Source organism: Pseudophryne corroboree, unplaced genomic scaffold (genome assembly GCF_028390025.1).
Source record: "Pseudophryne corroboree isolate aPseCor3 unplaced genomic scaffold, aPseCor3.hap2 scaffold_776, whole genome shotgun sequence".
Classification (NCBI taxonomy): Eukaryota; Metazoa; Chordata; class Amphibia; order Anura; family Myobatrachidae; genus Pseudophryne; species Pseudophryne corroboree.
In genome coordinates, this window is record NW_026970355.1 from 267,044 (window position 1) to 285,566 (window position 18,523).

The 18,523-nt window shown below is 46.9% G+C and overlaps 1 protein-coding gene across 1 annotated transcript in view; it reads left to right on the forward strand.

The window, feature by feature from the left end:
* The window catches only part of LOC135040870 (plasma membrane calcium-transporting ATPase 2-like), a gene marked incomplete at its 3' end in the record, with an annotated part of 272,154 nt that extends 264,467 nt beyond the window's left edge, over positions 1–7,687 (forward strand). The window contains exons 11-12 of the mRNA XM_063954874.1: positions 6,159–6,265; positions 7,496–7,687. Coding sequence (XP_063810944.1) covers positions 6,159–6,265; positions 7,496–7,687 — 299 coding nt within the window. The remainder of the gene's footprint in view (positions 1–6,158; positions 6,266–7,495) is intronic.
* Between the last annotated feature and the right edge of the window lie 10,836 nt (positions 7,688–18,523).

The following is an 18,523-nucleotide window of genomic DNA, read 5'->3' on the forward strand; positions in this document are numbered from 1 at the left end:
TATAATTTCTTCAACAGGTACCCCTTGGATTCTACTGGAGAAGAGGACCGACCTGCGTGGGAACATAAGGTAAGTATGTATGTATGTGTGTATGTATGTAATAAAATTATACTTTCACGGTGTGTGTGTCTTGTGTTTTTTTGGGTATTTTTTTAGTAGTAGTACTACAGGTACCAGCGGGCCCGTTTTTCCGCCGCATGCTGGTACTTGTGGTTCTCCAAGTACCAGCATGCGGGGGAGGCTTGCTGGGACTTGTAGTACTGCTACTAAAAACAATATCTTTTCTTTTACAACAAAGGCTATCAGCCCCCCCATCCGCAGCCCATTGGATGGGGGGGGACAGCCTCGGGCTTCACCCCTGGCCCTTGGGTGGCTGGGGGGGTACCCCTTGATTGAAGGGGTCCCCACTCCCCCAGGGTACCCCGGCCAGGGGTGACTAGTTGGATTTTTGATGCCACGGCCGCAGGGCACTATATAAAAGTGACCCCCGGCTGTGGCATTATCTGTCCAGCTAGTGGAGCCCGGTGCTGGTTTTAAAAATACGGGGGACCCCTACTCTTTTTGTCCCCCGTATTTTTGGAACCAGGACCAGGCGCAGAGCCCGATGCTGGTTGCTTAAATATGGGGGAACCCCTGTCAATTTTTTTCCCATATTTCGGCAACCAGGATCGGCTCAAAGAGCCCGAGGCTGGTTATGCTTAGGAGGGGGGACCCCACGCAATTTTTTTTTAAAATTTTACAGTGTTTAATTAAAAAAAAAAAACAAATAGAACCCCAGCACGGATCACACAGATCCGGCCGAGATTAATTGTAAAAAAGTCGGCAGTGTTTTGCTAATCACTGCCGTAAAAAACACAAAAAAAACACGAATGACATCGACATCGGAAGAAAAGAAAAACCCGAATACGACAGCTTAGTAAATCCATCGTAACAAATTCAAAAAGTTGCAGTTTTACACTTTCGATGTCATTCGTGATTGAACTTTGACCTGAAACGGGAAAATACGAATCTTAGTAAATTTACCCCATAGTGTACATGGTATATAGACCTATACACACTGCAGGGAGGGGGCTACACCTTGAGGACACAGGTATAAGGAACATGTAGGCTTCGGGGACAGGGCATTCCCCTGTACAGTATACAGTATGTGTGTGCGTGCGTGCGTGCGAGTGTGTGAGTGTGTGTGTGTGTGTGTGTGTGTGTGTGCGTGCGAGTGTGTGTGTGTGTTTGTGTGTGTGTGTGAGTGTGTGAGTGTGTGTGAGTGTATGTGTGTGAGTGTGCGTGTGTGTGTGTGCGTGCGTGTGTGTGTGTGTGAGTGTGAGTGCGTGTGCGTGCGTGCGTGCGTGCGTGAGTGTGCGTGTGTGTGACACACTGACACAATGACCATGTTACACTTCTGCTGCCTGCAATTTCATCCCTCAGGCTCCTGTCCAGGCAGTCAGTGTGGGGGTTTGGGGGTGTCTGTGCTCTGATTGGCTGAGTGACTGTGTGTGATGTGTCACTCAGCCAATTGGAGCACATCAGACACTCGTGGGGAGTTCCTGCACAGATCCGGAATCTCCTTAGCGTTACGGCAGGGCAGTGCATTGGGCGCAGCAGCTGATGTACTGGGAGCTTGTCCCTGACCAGTCACCAGCGAGCCACATTGGCGACGCCCCTGATTATAGTGGGTGGAGTTACAGAGCAGGGGGCGGGGACACCAAGGATTTACCAGCAGTCCAGCCCGAGTCAGTCTGTGAGGTGAGCCATAACTTTAGCCGGGCGCAGGGGCAGAGCTACAGGCGGGTGCAAGGGCGGAGCTTAGGATGGGGTCCAGGTGCAGAGCCTTAAGGTGCATACACACGGAATGATAGAAGAAACGACGTGGGTGTTCCCGATCGGAACGACGCATTGTTTACATCGTTCCATGTGTATGAACGTTGACAATGGCCCTCATTCTGAGTTGCTCGCTAGCTGTTTTTAGCAGCCGTGCAAACGCTAGGCCGCCGCCCTCTGGGAGTGTGTCTTAGCTTAGCAGAAGTGCGAACAAAAGGTTTGCAGAACGGCTACAAAATAATTTTGTGCAGCTTCAGAGCAGTTGCAGACTTACTCCTCGCTTGTAATCACTGCAGACTACTTAGTTCCTGTTTTGACGTCACAAACACGCCCTGCGTTCGGCCAGCCAGGCCTCCGTTTCCCCAGCCACTCCTGCGTTTTTATCTGGCACGCCTGCGGTTTTCCGCACACTCCCTGAAAACGGTCAGTTACCACCCAGAAACGCCCACTTCCTGTCAATCACTCTGCGGCCAGCGGTGCGACTGAAAAGCGTCGCTAGACCTTGTGTGAAACGACATTGTTTGTTGAAATAGTACGACGTGCGTGCGCACTGCGCCGCAAACGCATGCGCAGAAATGCCGATTTTTAGCCTGATCGCTGCGCTGCGAACAACGGCAGCTAGGGGTCAACTCGAAATGACCCCCAAGGTCGCTAACAACAGCCACAAACCTTTTGAACATGCAAGAAGATCTGGGGCTGTCGTTAGCGATGCGCAGCATAGCCGCCGCTCGTTGCTGCCGGTACCAGCAAGTGTGTATGCACCTTAAGGAGGACAAAGTCATACCCAGGGCAGAGAAGGGAAGGTACCTCCTCCCCCCCCCCCCCCCCCCCATATAAAAATAAATTCTAAAAACTGAAAAACCTTTTCCTATTGGAGCAATGGAATAGAAATAAATATTCCCACTTTGCAGTTCCGTCCACAGGAGCTGCCACTGATTACACAGCCGATGAATCACCCGGGTAACATGAGAAAAGGCAGAATTTACTTATACAGAGAAAAGAATAGGAAAGTAATAACAACGTGCGCTGCATAGGTTATAGTATTGCGGTTATTCCGTCGCCATGCGGCTGCTAAATGCGAGGTAGATCCTGCACTTCACTTGAAAACAAAGCAAATAGGATTCAAATCAAGCCCATCTCTTATATTACAGGTGATACTGTACCCCCATCACCTGGGGCACGTGCCCTACTCCCTGCCCCCCCCCCCCCCCACCAGCTGTGCCCCATTTTCCTGTATACCTAGGCCCCATACCACCAGCTGTGCCTCATACTGTATACCTAGGCCCCCCCCACCAGCTGTGTCCCATTATACTGTATACCTAGGCCCCCACCACCAGCTGTGCCCCGTTATACTGTATACCTAGGCCCCCCACCACCAGCTGTGCCCCATTATACTGTATACCTAGGCCCCATACCACCAGCTGTGCCCCATTATACTGTATACCTAGGCTCCCCCACCAGCTGTGCCCCATACTGTATACCTAGGCTCCCTACCACCAGCTGTGCCCCATACTGTATACATAGGCCCCTACCACCAGCTGTGCCCCATTATACTGTATACCTAGGCCCCCTACCACCAGCTGTGCCCCATTATACTGTATACCTAGGCCCCCTACCACCAGCTGTGCCCCATTATACTGTATACCTAGGCCCCCTACCACCAGCTGTGCCCCATTATACTCTATACCTAGCCCCCCTACCACCAGCTGTGCCCCATTATACTGCATACCTAGGCCCCCTACCACCAGCTGTGCACCATACTGTATACCTAGGCCCCCTACCACCAGCTGTGCCCCATTATACCGTATACCTAGGCTCCCCACCACCAGCTGTGCCCCATTATACTGTATACCTAGCCCCCCTACCACCAGCTGTGCCCCATTATACTGTATACCTAGGCCCCCCCCCACCAGCTGTGTCCCATTATACTGTATACCTAGGCCCCCACCACCAGCTGTGCCCCGTTATACTGTATACCTAGGCCCCCCACCACCAGCTGTGCCCCATTATACTGTATACCTAGGCGTCACCAGCTGTGCCCCATTATACTGTATACCTAGGCTCCCCCACCAGCTGTGCCCCATACTGTATACCTAGGCTCCCTACCACCAGCTGTGCCCCATACTGTATACATAGGCCCCTACCACCAGCTGTGCCCCATTATACTGTATACCTAGGCCCCCTACCACCAGCTGTGCCCCATTATACTGTATACCTAGGCCCCCTACCACCAGCTGTGCCCCATTATACTGTATACCTAGGCCCCCTACCACCAGCTGTGCCCCATTATACTCTATACCTAGCCCCCCTACCACCAGCTGTGCCCCATTATACTGCATACCTAGGCCCCCTACCACCAGCTGTGCACCATACTGTATACCTAGGCCCCCTACCACCAGCTGTGCCCCATTATACCGTATACCTAGGCTCCCCACCACCAGCTGTGCCCCATTATACTGTATACCTAGCCCCCCTACCACCAGCTGTGCCCCATTATACTGTATACCTAGGCCCCCTACCACCAGCTGTGCCCCATTATACTGCAAACCTAGGCCCCCTACCACCAGCTGTGCCCCATTATACTGTATACCTAGGCCCCCTACCACCAGCTATGCCCCATTATACTGTATACCTAGCCTGCCTACCACCAGCTGTGCCCCATTATACTGCATACCTAGGCCCCCTACCACCAGCTGTTCCCCATACTGTATACCTAGGCCCCCTACCACCAGCTGTGCCCCATACTGTATACCTAGGCCCCCTACCACCAGCTGTGCCCCATACTGTATACCTAGGCCCCCTACCACCAGCTGTGCCCCATTATACTGTATACCTAGGCTACCCACAACCAGCTGTGCCCCATTATACCGTATACCTAGGCTACCCACAACCAGCTGTGCCCCATTATACTGTATACCTAGGCCCCCCACCAGTTTTTGCCCCATTATACTGTATACCTAGGCCCCCTACCACCAGCTGTGCCCCATTATACTGTATACCTAGGCTACCCACAACCAGCTGTGCCCCATTATACTCTATACCTAGGCTACCCACAACCAGTTGTGCCCCATTATACTGTATACCTAGGCCACCCCACCAGCTGTGCCCCATTATACTGTATACCTAGGCTCCCTACCATCAGCTGTGCACCATACTGTATACCTAGGCCCCACCACCAGCTGTGCCTCATTATACTGTATACCTAGGCCCCCTACCACCAGCTGTGCCCCATTATACTGTATACCTAGGCCCCCCACCACCAGCTGTGCCCCATTATACTGTATACCTAGGCCCCCCACCACCAGCTGTGCCCCATTATACTGTATACCTAGGCCCCCCACCAGCTGTGCCCCATACTTTATACCTAGGCCCCCTACCACCAGCTGTGCCCCATACTGTATACCTAGGCCCCCTACCACCAGCTATGCCCCATACTGTATACCTAGGCCCCCTACCACCAGCTGTGCCCAATTATACTGTATACCTTCTATCCGGCGTTTCCATGCGGTTTGATGTGTGATCCCGGCACAGTATATACACCACACATACAGAGAATAAGCCATTTCCACGTGGTTTGTTGAAAGCACAGTTCAGTAAATTTCATCCTACAAAGAAAGGAACCAATATATTATATAATAGAACAGCCAAGGGGCAAAATAAGGGGTGTGGATTATAGGGCGACCACACTTAGGTCGACAGTCATTAGGTCGACCACTATTGGTCGACAGTGACTAGGTCAACATGGTCATTAGGTCGACGCGGTCATTAGGTCGACACAAACAATTTTGACGTGGAAAAAGGTTGACGTGACCGGAGCCCTTTCCTCTATCTAACCTTTTTTTGGTGTTGTTTTCTTCTTAAAGTGACCGGGAACACCAATTAGTGCACCGCGTCACCTCACATGGCGAGCGAAGGGCAAGGCATCTCGCTCCGCTGCGCTCAGCACAGGTTACAATTCATAGTCATAGTCCAAGTGGATCGTAAAGTATGAAAAAGTTCAATAAATGACATTTTTTTTTAAAAACTCATGTAAACCTTTTTCCATGTACACCTATAGACCATGTCCACCTATAGACCATGTCCACCTAATGACTGTCGACCTACAGACCATGTCCACCTACAGACTATGTCCACCTATAGACCATGTCCACCTAATGACTGTCGACCTAAAGACCGGATACCCAAATGAAGTGGCTTACGAACTTTGGGGCGTTGATAGAAATGGAGGAGAGCATTCCTTGATGCGGTCCCCCTTATTGGGTGGTACATACTTCTACATTTATCTCACCTATATTATTACTGCTGTGACTGTAGGGCCTGAGACTGTTACTTGTGTTTGGCAGGTATCATAGACAGCACCCAGTTGGAGCAGCGGCAGGTGGTTGCAGTAACCGGAGATGGAACTAATGATGGTCCTGCGCTGAAGAAAGCAGACGTGGGATTTGCTATGGTATGTGGTACAGCAGGCAGCATGATGGGCCGCCATCTTCTGACCTAGTGTGATCTTATTTGTGGGTCATATGTGCTGTAATAGCCAATGGCCTGATAGTCTCTGCAATGTTGGGGCTTGTTTGACATTATGAAGATATGGACACCCACAATTATTGCTATCTACATCCATGATTCCTGCCATGACTTATCATCTACTGTTACGCAGGAACTCTTCCTCCTGGTATACCTGTCCAATGGATCCCAAAGTGAGGACCAGGCGGAGGAGGGTGATGTGAGAGGGACAGATAGAGGAGAGGGCTGTGGTCATGGCGGATGGATAGTAACAGATAGTGGGCTATGGTCATGGTGGCAAGTATGGAAACCAGGGGTCAGGGGCCATCAGAGGGAGTTTGGAGACTATATAGGACAAGTATGGAAACCAGGGGTCAGGGGCCATCAGAGGGAGTATGGAGACAATATAGGACAAGTATGGAACCCAGGGGTCAGGGTCCATCAGAGGGAGTATGGAGACAATATAGGACAGGTATGGAAACCAGGGTTCAGGGGCCATCAGAGGGAGTATGGAGAATATAGGACAAGTATGGAAAACCAGGGGTCAGGGGCCATCATAGGGAGTATGGAGACAATATAGGACAGGTATGGAAACCAGGGGTCAGGGGCCATCAGAGGGAGTATGGAGACAATATAGGACAGGTATGGAAACCAGGAGTCAGGGGCCATCAGAGGGAGTATGGAGACAATATAGGACAAGTATGGAAAGCCAGGGGTCAGGGGCCATCATAGGGAGTATGGAGACAATATAGGACAGGTATGGAAACCAGGGGTCAGGGGCCATCAGAGGGAGTATGGAGACAATATAGGACAGGTATGGAAACCAGGGGTCAGGGGCCATGAGAGGGAGTATGGAGACAATATAGGACAAGTATGGAAACCAGGGGTCAGGGGCCATCAGAGGGAGTATGGAGACAATATAGGACAGGTATGGAAACCAGGAGTCAGGGGCTATCAGAGGGAGTATGGAGACAATATAGGACAAGAATGGAAACCAGGGGTCAGGGGCCATCAACGGGAGTACGGAGTATAAGATAGTATAAGTAAGATAAGGAAAGGCACATGAGGAAAGAAGGCCCTGCTCTTGTGAGCTTACAATCTAAAAGACAGTGATCATGGCCCGCACTGGATAATGAAGAGAGATGTCACTTCTGTTATCTGATGTATTCTTTTCCAGGGGATTGCGGGCACTGATGTTGCTAAAGAGGCCTCTGACATCATCCTTACAGATGACAACTTCAGCAGTATAGTGAAGGCTGTGATGTGGGGACGCAATGTATACGACAGTATCTCCAAGTTCCTGCAGTTTCAGCTGACTGTCAATGTGGTGGCTGTCATTGTGGCCTTTACCGGGGCCTGCATTACACAGGTGAGAGCCATGCATCATGTATGTTCATATACAGACAAGACCGGAAATGACATGTATGATGTAGGACACCTTCCTTGCTCTGTGAAGGAGTTACATGTATGATGTAGGACACTTTCCTTGCTCTGTGAGGGAGATACATATATGATGTAGGATTCCACCCTTGCTGTATAAGGGAGTTACATATATGATGTAGGATTCCACCCTTGCTGTATAAGGGAGTTACATGTATGATGTAGGATTACACCCTTGCTGTATAAGGGAGTTACATGTATGATGTAGGATTCCACCCTTGCTCTATAAGGGAGTTACATGTATGATGTAGGATTCCACCCTTGCTCTATAAGGGAGTTACATGTATGATGTAGGATTCCACCCTTGCTCTATAAGGGAGTTACATGTATGATGTAGGATTCCACCCTTGCTCTATAAGGGAGTTACATGTATGATGTAGGATTCCACTCTTGCTCTATAAGGGAGTTACATGTATGATGTAGGATTCCGCCCTTGCTCTATGAAGGAGTTACATGTATGATGTAGGATTCCGCCCTTGCTATGTGAGGGAGTTACATGTATGATGTAGGATTCTGTACTTGCTCTGTGAGGGAGTTACATGTATGATGTAGGATTCCACCCTTGCTCTATGAGGGAGTTACATGTATGATGTAGGATTCCGCCCTTGCTCTATAAGGGAGTTACATGTATGATGTAGGATCCGCCCTTGCTCTATGAGGGAGTTACATGTATGATGTAGGATTCCACCCTTGCTGTATAAGGGAGTAACATGTATGATGTAGGATTCCGCCCTTGCTCTATAAGGGAGTTACATGTATGATGTAGGATTCTGCCCTTGCTCTATGAGGGAGCTACATGTATGATTCTGTACTTGCTCTGTGAAGGAGTTACATGTATGACATAGGATTCCGCCCTTGCTCTATGAGGGAGTTACATGTATGATGTAGGATTCCACCCTTATTCTGTGAGGGAGTTACATGTATGATGTAGGATTCCACCCTTGCTCTATGAGGGAGTTACATGTATGATGTAGGATTCTGCCCTTGCTCTATAAGGGAGTTACATATATGATGTAGGATTCCGCCCTTGCTCTATGAGGGAGTTACATGTACGATGTAGGATTCCACCCTTGCTCTATGAGGGAGTTACATGTATGACGTAGGATTACACCCTTGCTCTATGAGGGAGTTACATGTATGATGTAGGATTCTGTACTTGCTCTGTGAGGGAGTTACATGGATGATGTAGGATTCTGCCCTTGCTCTATGAGGGAGTTACATGTATGATGTAGGACTCCATCCTTGTTTTATGAGGGAGATACATGTATGATGTAAGATTCTGCCCTTGCACTATGAGGGAGTTACATGTATGATGTAGGATTCTGTACTTGCTCTATGAGGGAGTTACATGTATGATGTAGGATTCTGCCCTTGCTCTATAAGGGAGTTACATGTATGATGTAGGATTACACCCTTGCTCTATAATGGAGTTACATGTATGATGTAGGATTCCACCCTTGCTCTATAAGGGAGTTACATGTATGATGTAGGATTCTGCCCCTGCTCTATAAGGGAGTTACATGTATGATGTAGGATTCCGCCCTTGCTCTATAAGGGAGTTACATGTATGATGTAGGATTCCACCCTTGCTGTATAAGGGAGTTACATGTATGATGTAGGATTACACCCTTGCTCTATAAGGGAGTTACATGTATGATGTAGGATTCCGCCCTTGCTCTATGAGGGAGTTACATGTATGTTGTAGGATTCCGCCCTTGCTCTATGAAGGAGTTACATGTATGATGTAGGATTCTGCCCTTGCTCTATGAGGGAGTTACATGTATGATGTAGGATTCTGCCCTTGCTCTATGAGGGAGTTACATGTATGATGTAGGATTCTGCCCTTGCTCTATGAGCGAGCTACATGTATGATGTAGGATTCTGTACTTGCTCTGTGAAGGAGTTACATGTATGACATAGGATTCTGCCCTTGCTCTATGAGGGAGTTACATGTATGATGTAGGATTCTGCCCTTGCTCTATGAGGGAGCTACATGTATGATGTAGGATTCTGTACTTGCTCTGTGAAGGAGTTACATGTATGACATAGGATTCCGCCCTTGCTCTATGAGGGAGTTACATGTATGATGTAGGATTCCACCCTTATTCTGTGAGGGAGTTACATGTATGATGTAGGATTCCACCCTTGCTCTATAAGGGAGTTACATGTATGATGTAAGATTTCACCCTTGCTCTATAAGGGAGTTACATGTATGGTGTAGGATTGCGTCCTTGCTCTATGAGGGAGTTACATGTATGATGTAGGATTCCACCCTTGCTCTATAAGGGAGTTACATGTATGATGTAGGATTTCACCCTTGCTTTATGAAAGACTTACATGTATGATGTAGGATTCCGCCCTTGCTCTATGAGGGAGTTACATGTATGATGTAGGATTCCGTACTTGCTCTATGAGGGAGTTACATGTATGATGTAGGATTCCGCCCTTGCTCTATGAGGGATTTACATGTATGATGTAGGATTACACTCTTGCTCTATAAAGGAGTTACATGTATGATGTAGGATTCCACCCTTTTTCTGTGAGGGAGTTACATGTATGATGTAGGATTCTGCCCTTGCTCTATGAAGGAGTTACATGTATGATGTAGGATTCCGCCCTTGCTCTATGAAGGAGTTACATGTATGATGTGGGATTCTGCCCTTGCTCTATGAAGGAGTTACATGTATGATGTGGGATTCTGCCCTTGCTATGAGGGAGTTACATGTATGATGTAGGATTCTGTACATGCTCTGTGAAGGAGTTACATGTATGATGTAGGATTACACCCTTGCTGTATAAGGGAGTTACATGTATGATGTAGGATTCCACCCTTGCTCTATAAGGGAGCTACATGTATGATGTAGGATTACGCCCTTGCTCTATGAGGGAGTTACATGTATGATGTAGGATTCCGCCCTTGCTCTATGAGGGAGTTACATGTATGATGTAGGATTACACCCTTGCTCTATAAGGGAGTTACATGTATGATGTAGGATTACACCCTTGCTCTATAAGGGAGTTACATGTATGATGTAGGATTCTGCCCTTGCTATGAGGGAGTTACATGTATGATGTAGGATTCTGTACTTGCTCTGTGAAGGAGTTTCATGTATGATGTAGGATTACACCCTTGCTGTATAAGGGAGTTACATGTTTGATGTAGGATTCCACCCTTGCTCTATAAGGGAGTTACATGTATGATGTAGGATTCCACCCTTGCTGTATGAGGGAGTTACATGTATGATGTAGGATTCCACCCTTGCTCTATAAGGGAGCTACATGTATGATGTAGGATTCCACCCTTGCTCTATGAGGGAGTTACATGTATGATGTAGGATTCCACCCTTGCTCTATGAAGGAGTTACATGTATGATGTAGGATTCCACCCGTGCTCTATAAGGGAGCTACATGTATAATGTAGGATTCTGTACTTGTTCTGTAAGGGAGTTACATGTATGATGTAGGATTACACCCTTGCTCTATAAGGGAGTTACATGTATGATGTAGGATTACACCCTTGCTCTATAAGGGAGTTACATATATGATGTAGGATTCTGTACTTGCTCTATGAGGGAGTTTCATGTATGATGTAGGATTACACCCTTGCTCTATGAGGGAGTTACATGTATGATGTAGGATTATACCCTTGCTCTGTGAGGGAGTTACATGTATGATGTAGGATTCTGTACTTGCTCTATGAGGGAGTTACATGTATGATGTAGGATTCCGCCCTTGCTCTATAAGGGAGTTACATGTATGATGTAGGATTACACCCTTGCTCTATAAGGGAGTTACATGTATGATGTAGGATTCCACCCTTGCTCTATAAGGGAGTTACATGTATGATGTAGAATTACACCCTTGCTCTATGAGGGAGTTACATGTATGATGTAGGATTACACCCTTGCTCTGTGAGGGAGTTACATGTATGATGTAGGATTCCACCCTTGCTCTATAAGGGAGTTACATGTATGATGTAGGATTCTGCCCTTGCTCTATAAGGGAGTTACATGTATGATGTAGTATTCCGTCCTTGCTCTATGAGGGAGTTACATGTATGATGTAGGATTCTGCCCTTATTCTATAAGGGATCTACATGTATGATGTAGGATTCCACCCTTGCTCTATGAGGGAGTTACATGTATGATGTAGGATTCCACCCTTGCTCTATAAGGGAGTTACATGTATGATGTAGGATTCCACCCTTGCTCTATAAGGGAGCTACATGTATGATTTAGGATTCTGTACTTGTTCTGTGAGGGAGTTACATGTATGATATAGGATTACACCCTTGCTCTATAAGGGAGTTACATGTATGATGTAGGATTACACCCTTGCTCTATAAGGGAGTTACATGTATGATGTAGGATTCTGTACTTGCTCTATGAGGGAGTTTCATGTATGATGTAGGATTCCACCCTTGCTCTATGAGGGAGTTACATGTATGATGTAGGATTACACCCTTGCTCTATAAGGGAGTTACATGTATGATGTAGGATTCCACCCTTGCTCTATAAGGGAGTTACATGTATGATGTTGGATTCTGTACTTGCTCTATGAGGGAGTTACATGTATGATGTAGGATTCCACCCTTGCTCTATAAGGGAGTTACATGTATGATGTAGGATTACACCCTTGCTCTATAAGGGAGTTACATGTATGATGTAGGATTCCACCCTTGCTCTATAAGGGAGTTACATATATGATGTTGGATTACTACACCCTTGCTCTATGAGGGAGTTACATGTATGATGTAGGATTCCAACCTTGCTCTATAAGGGAGTTACATGTATGATGTAGGATTCCACCCTTGCTCTATAAGGGAGTTACATGTATGATGTAAGATTTCACCCTTGCTCTATAAGGGAGTTACATGTATGGTGTAGGATTGCGTCCTTGCTCTATGAGGGAGTTACATGTATGATGTAGGATTCCACCCTTGCTCTATAAGGGAGTTACATGTATGATGTAGGATTTCACCCTTGCTCTATGAAAGAGTTACATGTATGATGTAGGATTCCGCCCTTGCTCTATGAGGGAGTTACATGTATGATGTAGGATTCCGTACTTGCTCTATGAGGGAGTTACATGTATGATGTAGGATTCCGCCCTTGCTCTATGAGGGATTTACATGTATGATGTACGATTACACTCTTGCTCTATAAAGGAGTTACATGTATGATGTAGGATTCCACCCTTATTCTGTGAGGGAGTTACATGTATGATGTAGGATTCCGCCCTTGCTCTATGAAGGAGTTACATGTATGATGTAGGATTCTGCCCTTGCTCTATGAGGGAGTTACATGTATGATGTGGGATTCTGCCCTTGCTATGAGGGAGTTACATGTATGATGTAGGATTCTGTACATGCTCTGTGAAGGAGTTACATGTATGATGTAGGATTACACCCTTGCTGTATAAGGGAGTTACATGTATGATGTAGGATTCCACCCTTGCTCTATAAGGGAGCTACATGTATGATGTAGGATTACGCCCTTGCTCTATGAGGGAGTTACATGTATGATGTAGGATTCCGCCCTTGCTCTATGAGGGAGTTACATGTATGATGTAGGATTACACCCTTGCTCTATAAGGGAGTTACATGTATGATGTAGGATTACACCCTTGCTCTATAAGGGAGTTACATGTATGATGTAGGATTCTGCCCTTGCTATGAGGGAGTTACATGTATGATGTAGGATTCTGTACTTGCTCTGTGAAGGAGTTTCATGTATGATGTAGGATTACACCCTTGCTGTATAAGGGAGTTACATGTTTGATGTAGGATTCCACCCTTGCTCTATAAGGGAGTTACATGTATGATGTAGGATTCCACCCTTGCTGTATGAGGGAGTTACATGTATGATGTAGGATTCCACCCTTGCTCTATAAGGGAGCTACATGTATGATGTAGGATTCCACCCTTGCTCTATGAGGGAGTTACATGTATGATGTAGGATTCCACCCTTGCTCTATGAAGGAGTTACATGTATGATGTAGGATTCCACCCTTGCTCTATAAGGGAGCTACATGTATAATGTAGGATTCTGTACTTGTTCTGTGAGGGAGTTACATGTATGATGTAGGATTACACCCTTGCTCTATAAGGGAGTTACATGTATGATGTAGGATTACACCCTTGCTCTATAAGGGAGTTACATGTATGATGTAGGATTCTGTACTTGCTCTATGAGGGAGTTTCATGTATGATGTAGGATTACACCCTTGCTCTATGAGGGAGTTACATGTATGATGTAGGATTATACCCTTGCTCTGTGAGGGAGTTACATGTATGATGTAGGATTCTGTACTTGCTCTATGAGGGAGTTACATGTATGATGTAGGATTCCGCCCTTGCTCTATAAGGGAGTTACATGTATGATGTAGGATTACACCCTTGCTCTATAAGGGAGTTACATGTATGATGTAGGATTCCACCCTTGCTCTATAAGGGAGTTACATGTATGATGTAGGATTACACCCTTGCTCTATGAGGGAGTTACATGTATGATGTAGGATTACACCCTTGCTCTGTGAGGGAGTTACATGTATGATGTAGGATTCCACCCTTGCTCTATAAGGGAGTTACATGTATGATGTAGGATTCTGCCCTTGCTCTATAAGGGAGTTACATGTATGATGTAGTATTCCGTCCTTGCTCTATGAGGGAGTTACATGTATGATGTAGGATTCTGCCCTTATTCTATAAGGGAGCTACATGTATGATGTAGGATTCCACCCTTGCTCTATGAGGGAGTTACATGTATGATGTAGGATTCCACCCTTGCTCTATAAGGGAGTTACATGTTTGATGTAGGATTCCACCCTTGCTCTATAAGGGAGCTACATGTATGATTTAGGATTCAGTACTTGTTCTGTGAGGGAGTTACATGTATGATGTAGGATTACACCCTTGCTCTATAAGGGAGTTACATGTATGATGTAGGATTACACCCTTGCTCTATAAGGGAGTAACATGTATGATGTAGGATTCTGTACTTGCTCTATGAGGGAGTTTCATGTATGATGTAGGATTCCACCCTTGCTCTATGAGGGAGTTACATGTATGATGTAGGATTACACCCTTGCTCTATAAGGGAGTTACATGTATGATGTAGGATTCCACCCTTGCTCTATAAGGGAGTTACATGTATGATGTAGGATTCTGTACTTGCTCCATGAGGGAGTTACATGTATGATGTAGGATTCCACCCTTGCTCTATAAGGGAGTTACATGTATGATGTAGGATTACACCCTTGCTCTATAAGGGAGTTACATGTATGATGTAGGATTACACCCTTGCTGTATAAGGGAGTTACATGTATGATGTAGGATTCCACCCTTGCTCTATAAGGGAGTTACATATATGATGTAGGATTACTACACCCTTGCTCTATGAGGGAGTTACATGTATGATGTAGGATTCCAACCTTGCTCTATAAGGGAGTTACATGTATGATGTAGGATTACACCCTTGCTCTATGAGGGAGTTACATTATGATGTAGGATTACACCCTTGCTCTGTGAGGGAGTTACATGTATGATGTAGGATTCTGTACTTGCTCTATAAGGGAATTACATGTATGATGTAGGATTCTGCCCTTGCTCTATAAGGGAGTTACATGTATGATGTAGGATTCCGTCCTTGCTCTATGAGGGAGTTACATGTATGATGTAGGATTCTGCCCTTATTCTGTGATGGAGTTACATGTATGATGTAGGATTCCACCCTTATTCTGTGAAGGAGTTACATGTATGACGTAGGATTCTGCCCTTGCTCTATGAGGGAGTTACATGTATGACGTAGGATTCTGCCCTTGCTCTATAAGGGAGTTACATGTATGATGTCGGAATTCATCCTTGCTGTGTGAAGGAGTTTACATGCTATGCTAAATGGTGCAGTATTTCTCCAGCATCCATTAGTACAATGGGGTATAGATGGGTCCAAAGGAGCCAGTGCACTTTAAATTTCTTCCACTGGGTGTGCTGGCTCCTCCCCTCTATGCCCCTCCCACAGGCAGTATAGAAAAAAGTGCCCTCAGGAGAGGATGCACACCCTGCAGCTCCAGAGAGTTTTCTTCAATTTCTTTTCAACTTTTATTTCTTTCGGTATGCTTTCTGGGCAACAGCTACCTGCACCGTGGTAGTTAGGGTGGGTCACACACACACACACCGGCCTCTGTAAGGTGTCAGAGCCGCTTCCCCGCTGCTGAACCACCGTCCTGAGGGGCTGTTTGTTCAGCGGGGCATGGCGCCTTGGCTGTCGCAGCCGCAGCATGCCGCACACCCCTAACGCTGCCTGAAGGTGATCGTCGTGGTGACTAAAAAGCGGGGCCCCCCGGTTCATAGTGCAGCAGAAACGTGGGTGAGGCGTACGGGTCCCTCCTGGGGGGGACCCGCTGGTGCCCCTGCGTGTGACCGGCTGGAGGTGTGTTGTACCAAGCATTTATGTGAGGCTACACAGCGTGTGGAGACATTGCCAGTATAAAACGTATTAGTAGCTCCGGCGCCATAGCGGGGGGCGGAGCTACATCAGAGCGGGCTCACCGACATTTTGCCGCCTTCCTCTGCATAAGCAGCAGCCTCACGTAGCTCCCCCATAACGGTCACACGCTGAAACACTGGTACCGGGTGTAGAGGGGGAGAGCCGCTATTAGTGCACAGTTTACATTCCTCTGGGGAATTCTCTGTACAGCAGTATCACTTTTATATGTTACTACATAAAACGCTGACAGCCTCACTGGGACTGTGCAGCGTTGGGTGCGCTGGTGTGCTCTCTCCTGTGTCTCCTCTCACATGCAATAGGACAGGCTTGTATTGTATTTCATGCTGTGTTGTATGTGTATTATGCCTGTGTTTCTGCTTCACAATGGTAAAACAGAAGTTATGCAGTGTATGTAATGCTAGATTCTCCCCTATCTCATCTGGCTCCATATCCTGTGAGCAGTGTAGTCAGTCATCACAAAATGCTGCTAACAACATGGGGAGAGTCCAGATCCCTCCTGGCTGGGGGCAATAAAAACCATGATGTCGGGTATGTCACTGCAAATGCCAATAAAACACAATAACTGCAACAAGCAGTGGCTAGCCTAACTGCCAAGGCTGATGCTTCCTATCCCCCGCTGGCTAAAGGTGTACAATACCGTGCTTTACCTGCACTCCTGTCAGATACTGATGATGCTGATATACAGGATGATGGGGATGATGAGGACCCCATTAGTGGGGATTCCACCCCTTCCCAGGGTATTGAACCCCTCATAATGTCTATGAGGGATGTGTTAAAGCTCCCACTGGAGGATACTAATAATCAACAGTCATTTTTCCTCCCACAAGACAAACTGACAGTCACATTTCCTGACTCCAAGGAATTGGACGATTTATTTAAATTAGCCTGGAAAAATCCAGATAAAAAATATCTGGTGTACAAAAAGTTTTTGAATACATTCCCCTTTGCCCCTGAAGGCAGGAAATTCTGGGAAGAATCTCCGGCAGTAGACATCTCAGTCTCTTGCCTTTCCAAACAGGCGGTACGCCCTGCTCCGGGCTCTTTTACGATAAAAGCCCCGGGGGATAGGAAAATTGAGACCACTCTAAAATCTATCTACATACCTCCCAACATGACCCTCTCCAGGAGGGACAAAATGCTCTGCTTCTGGACTTTTCTCATAATGTATGATTGCCATCACCTGTGCCGAACAATTTAATTGGATAAGAAAGGTGTTTCAGCACAGCTGATGGCAATCATAAATTAAAAGGGAAGAGCAGGAGTAGAGCATTCTGTCCCTCCTGGAGAGGTCATGTTGGGAGGTATGTATCTACACTGCTGCAGGAGTAGCTCAAAGGCTGGTCATTGCTGGTTGCTGGATGACACATGCCATTCATACATGGGCTACTCAGAACCAAGAGGGTCTTTCAGGTGATATGACCTTGGTTACTACTGTAACTTTCCTAAAACACATTCGGGACACGGCAAGAGTCCTCTGTGACTCCCTTAAAGAGATTGGCAATATTAATGCTAGGACCACGGCTTTGGCTGTCTGCGCGCAGAGCCATATGGTGTGTCAGTGGATTGCTGACGCTGACTCCAAACGTAATGTGGAATCTCTTCCCTTCACAGGTGAATGGATCTCCAAAACTACTGCTGGGAAATCCATGTTTCTTCCCTCAGGGGCTCCGCCTGCTAGACGTACCTAACCGTGACCGTCTACTCAGTCCTTTCGGTCCTCCAGATTTCAATCTAGGGCCAGAGGTGCCTCCAACGCCGCTCGAGGCACCAGAGGTAAGCCTAAGAAACCAGCCGTTGTCGGCTCTCAGGAACAGAGCACCAGTTCAGCTTCTGCAAAAACGTCAGCATGACGGTGCCCACCCACCCCGAGGGGATCTCGTGGTGGGAGCTCGGATACATCACTACAGCCACATCTGGTATGGTTCCTGCCAGGATGCCAGGCATGGAAGTTGAGCGGAAAAATTCCTACCTCACAAAGGTCTTTCAAAAAAAATCATTGCCACTATGGTGCAAGCCAGGAAACCCGTGACGTCAAAACACTATCATCATATCTGGCGAAGATGTTTCTCCTGGTGCGAGGAACGCACTTATCCATCTGCAGAGTTCCACTAGGGAAGATTCCTGAAGTGGATAAAGGCTTACGTCTGGGATCAATTTAAGTCCAAATTTCAGCTTTTTCCGTCTCCTTCCAGAAGAAGTTGGCTCTCCTGCCATAAATTCAGACCTTCTTGCAAGGGGTGCTTCACATACAACCTCCG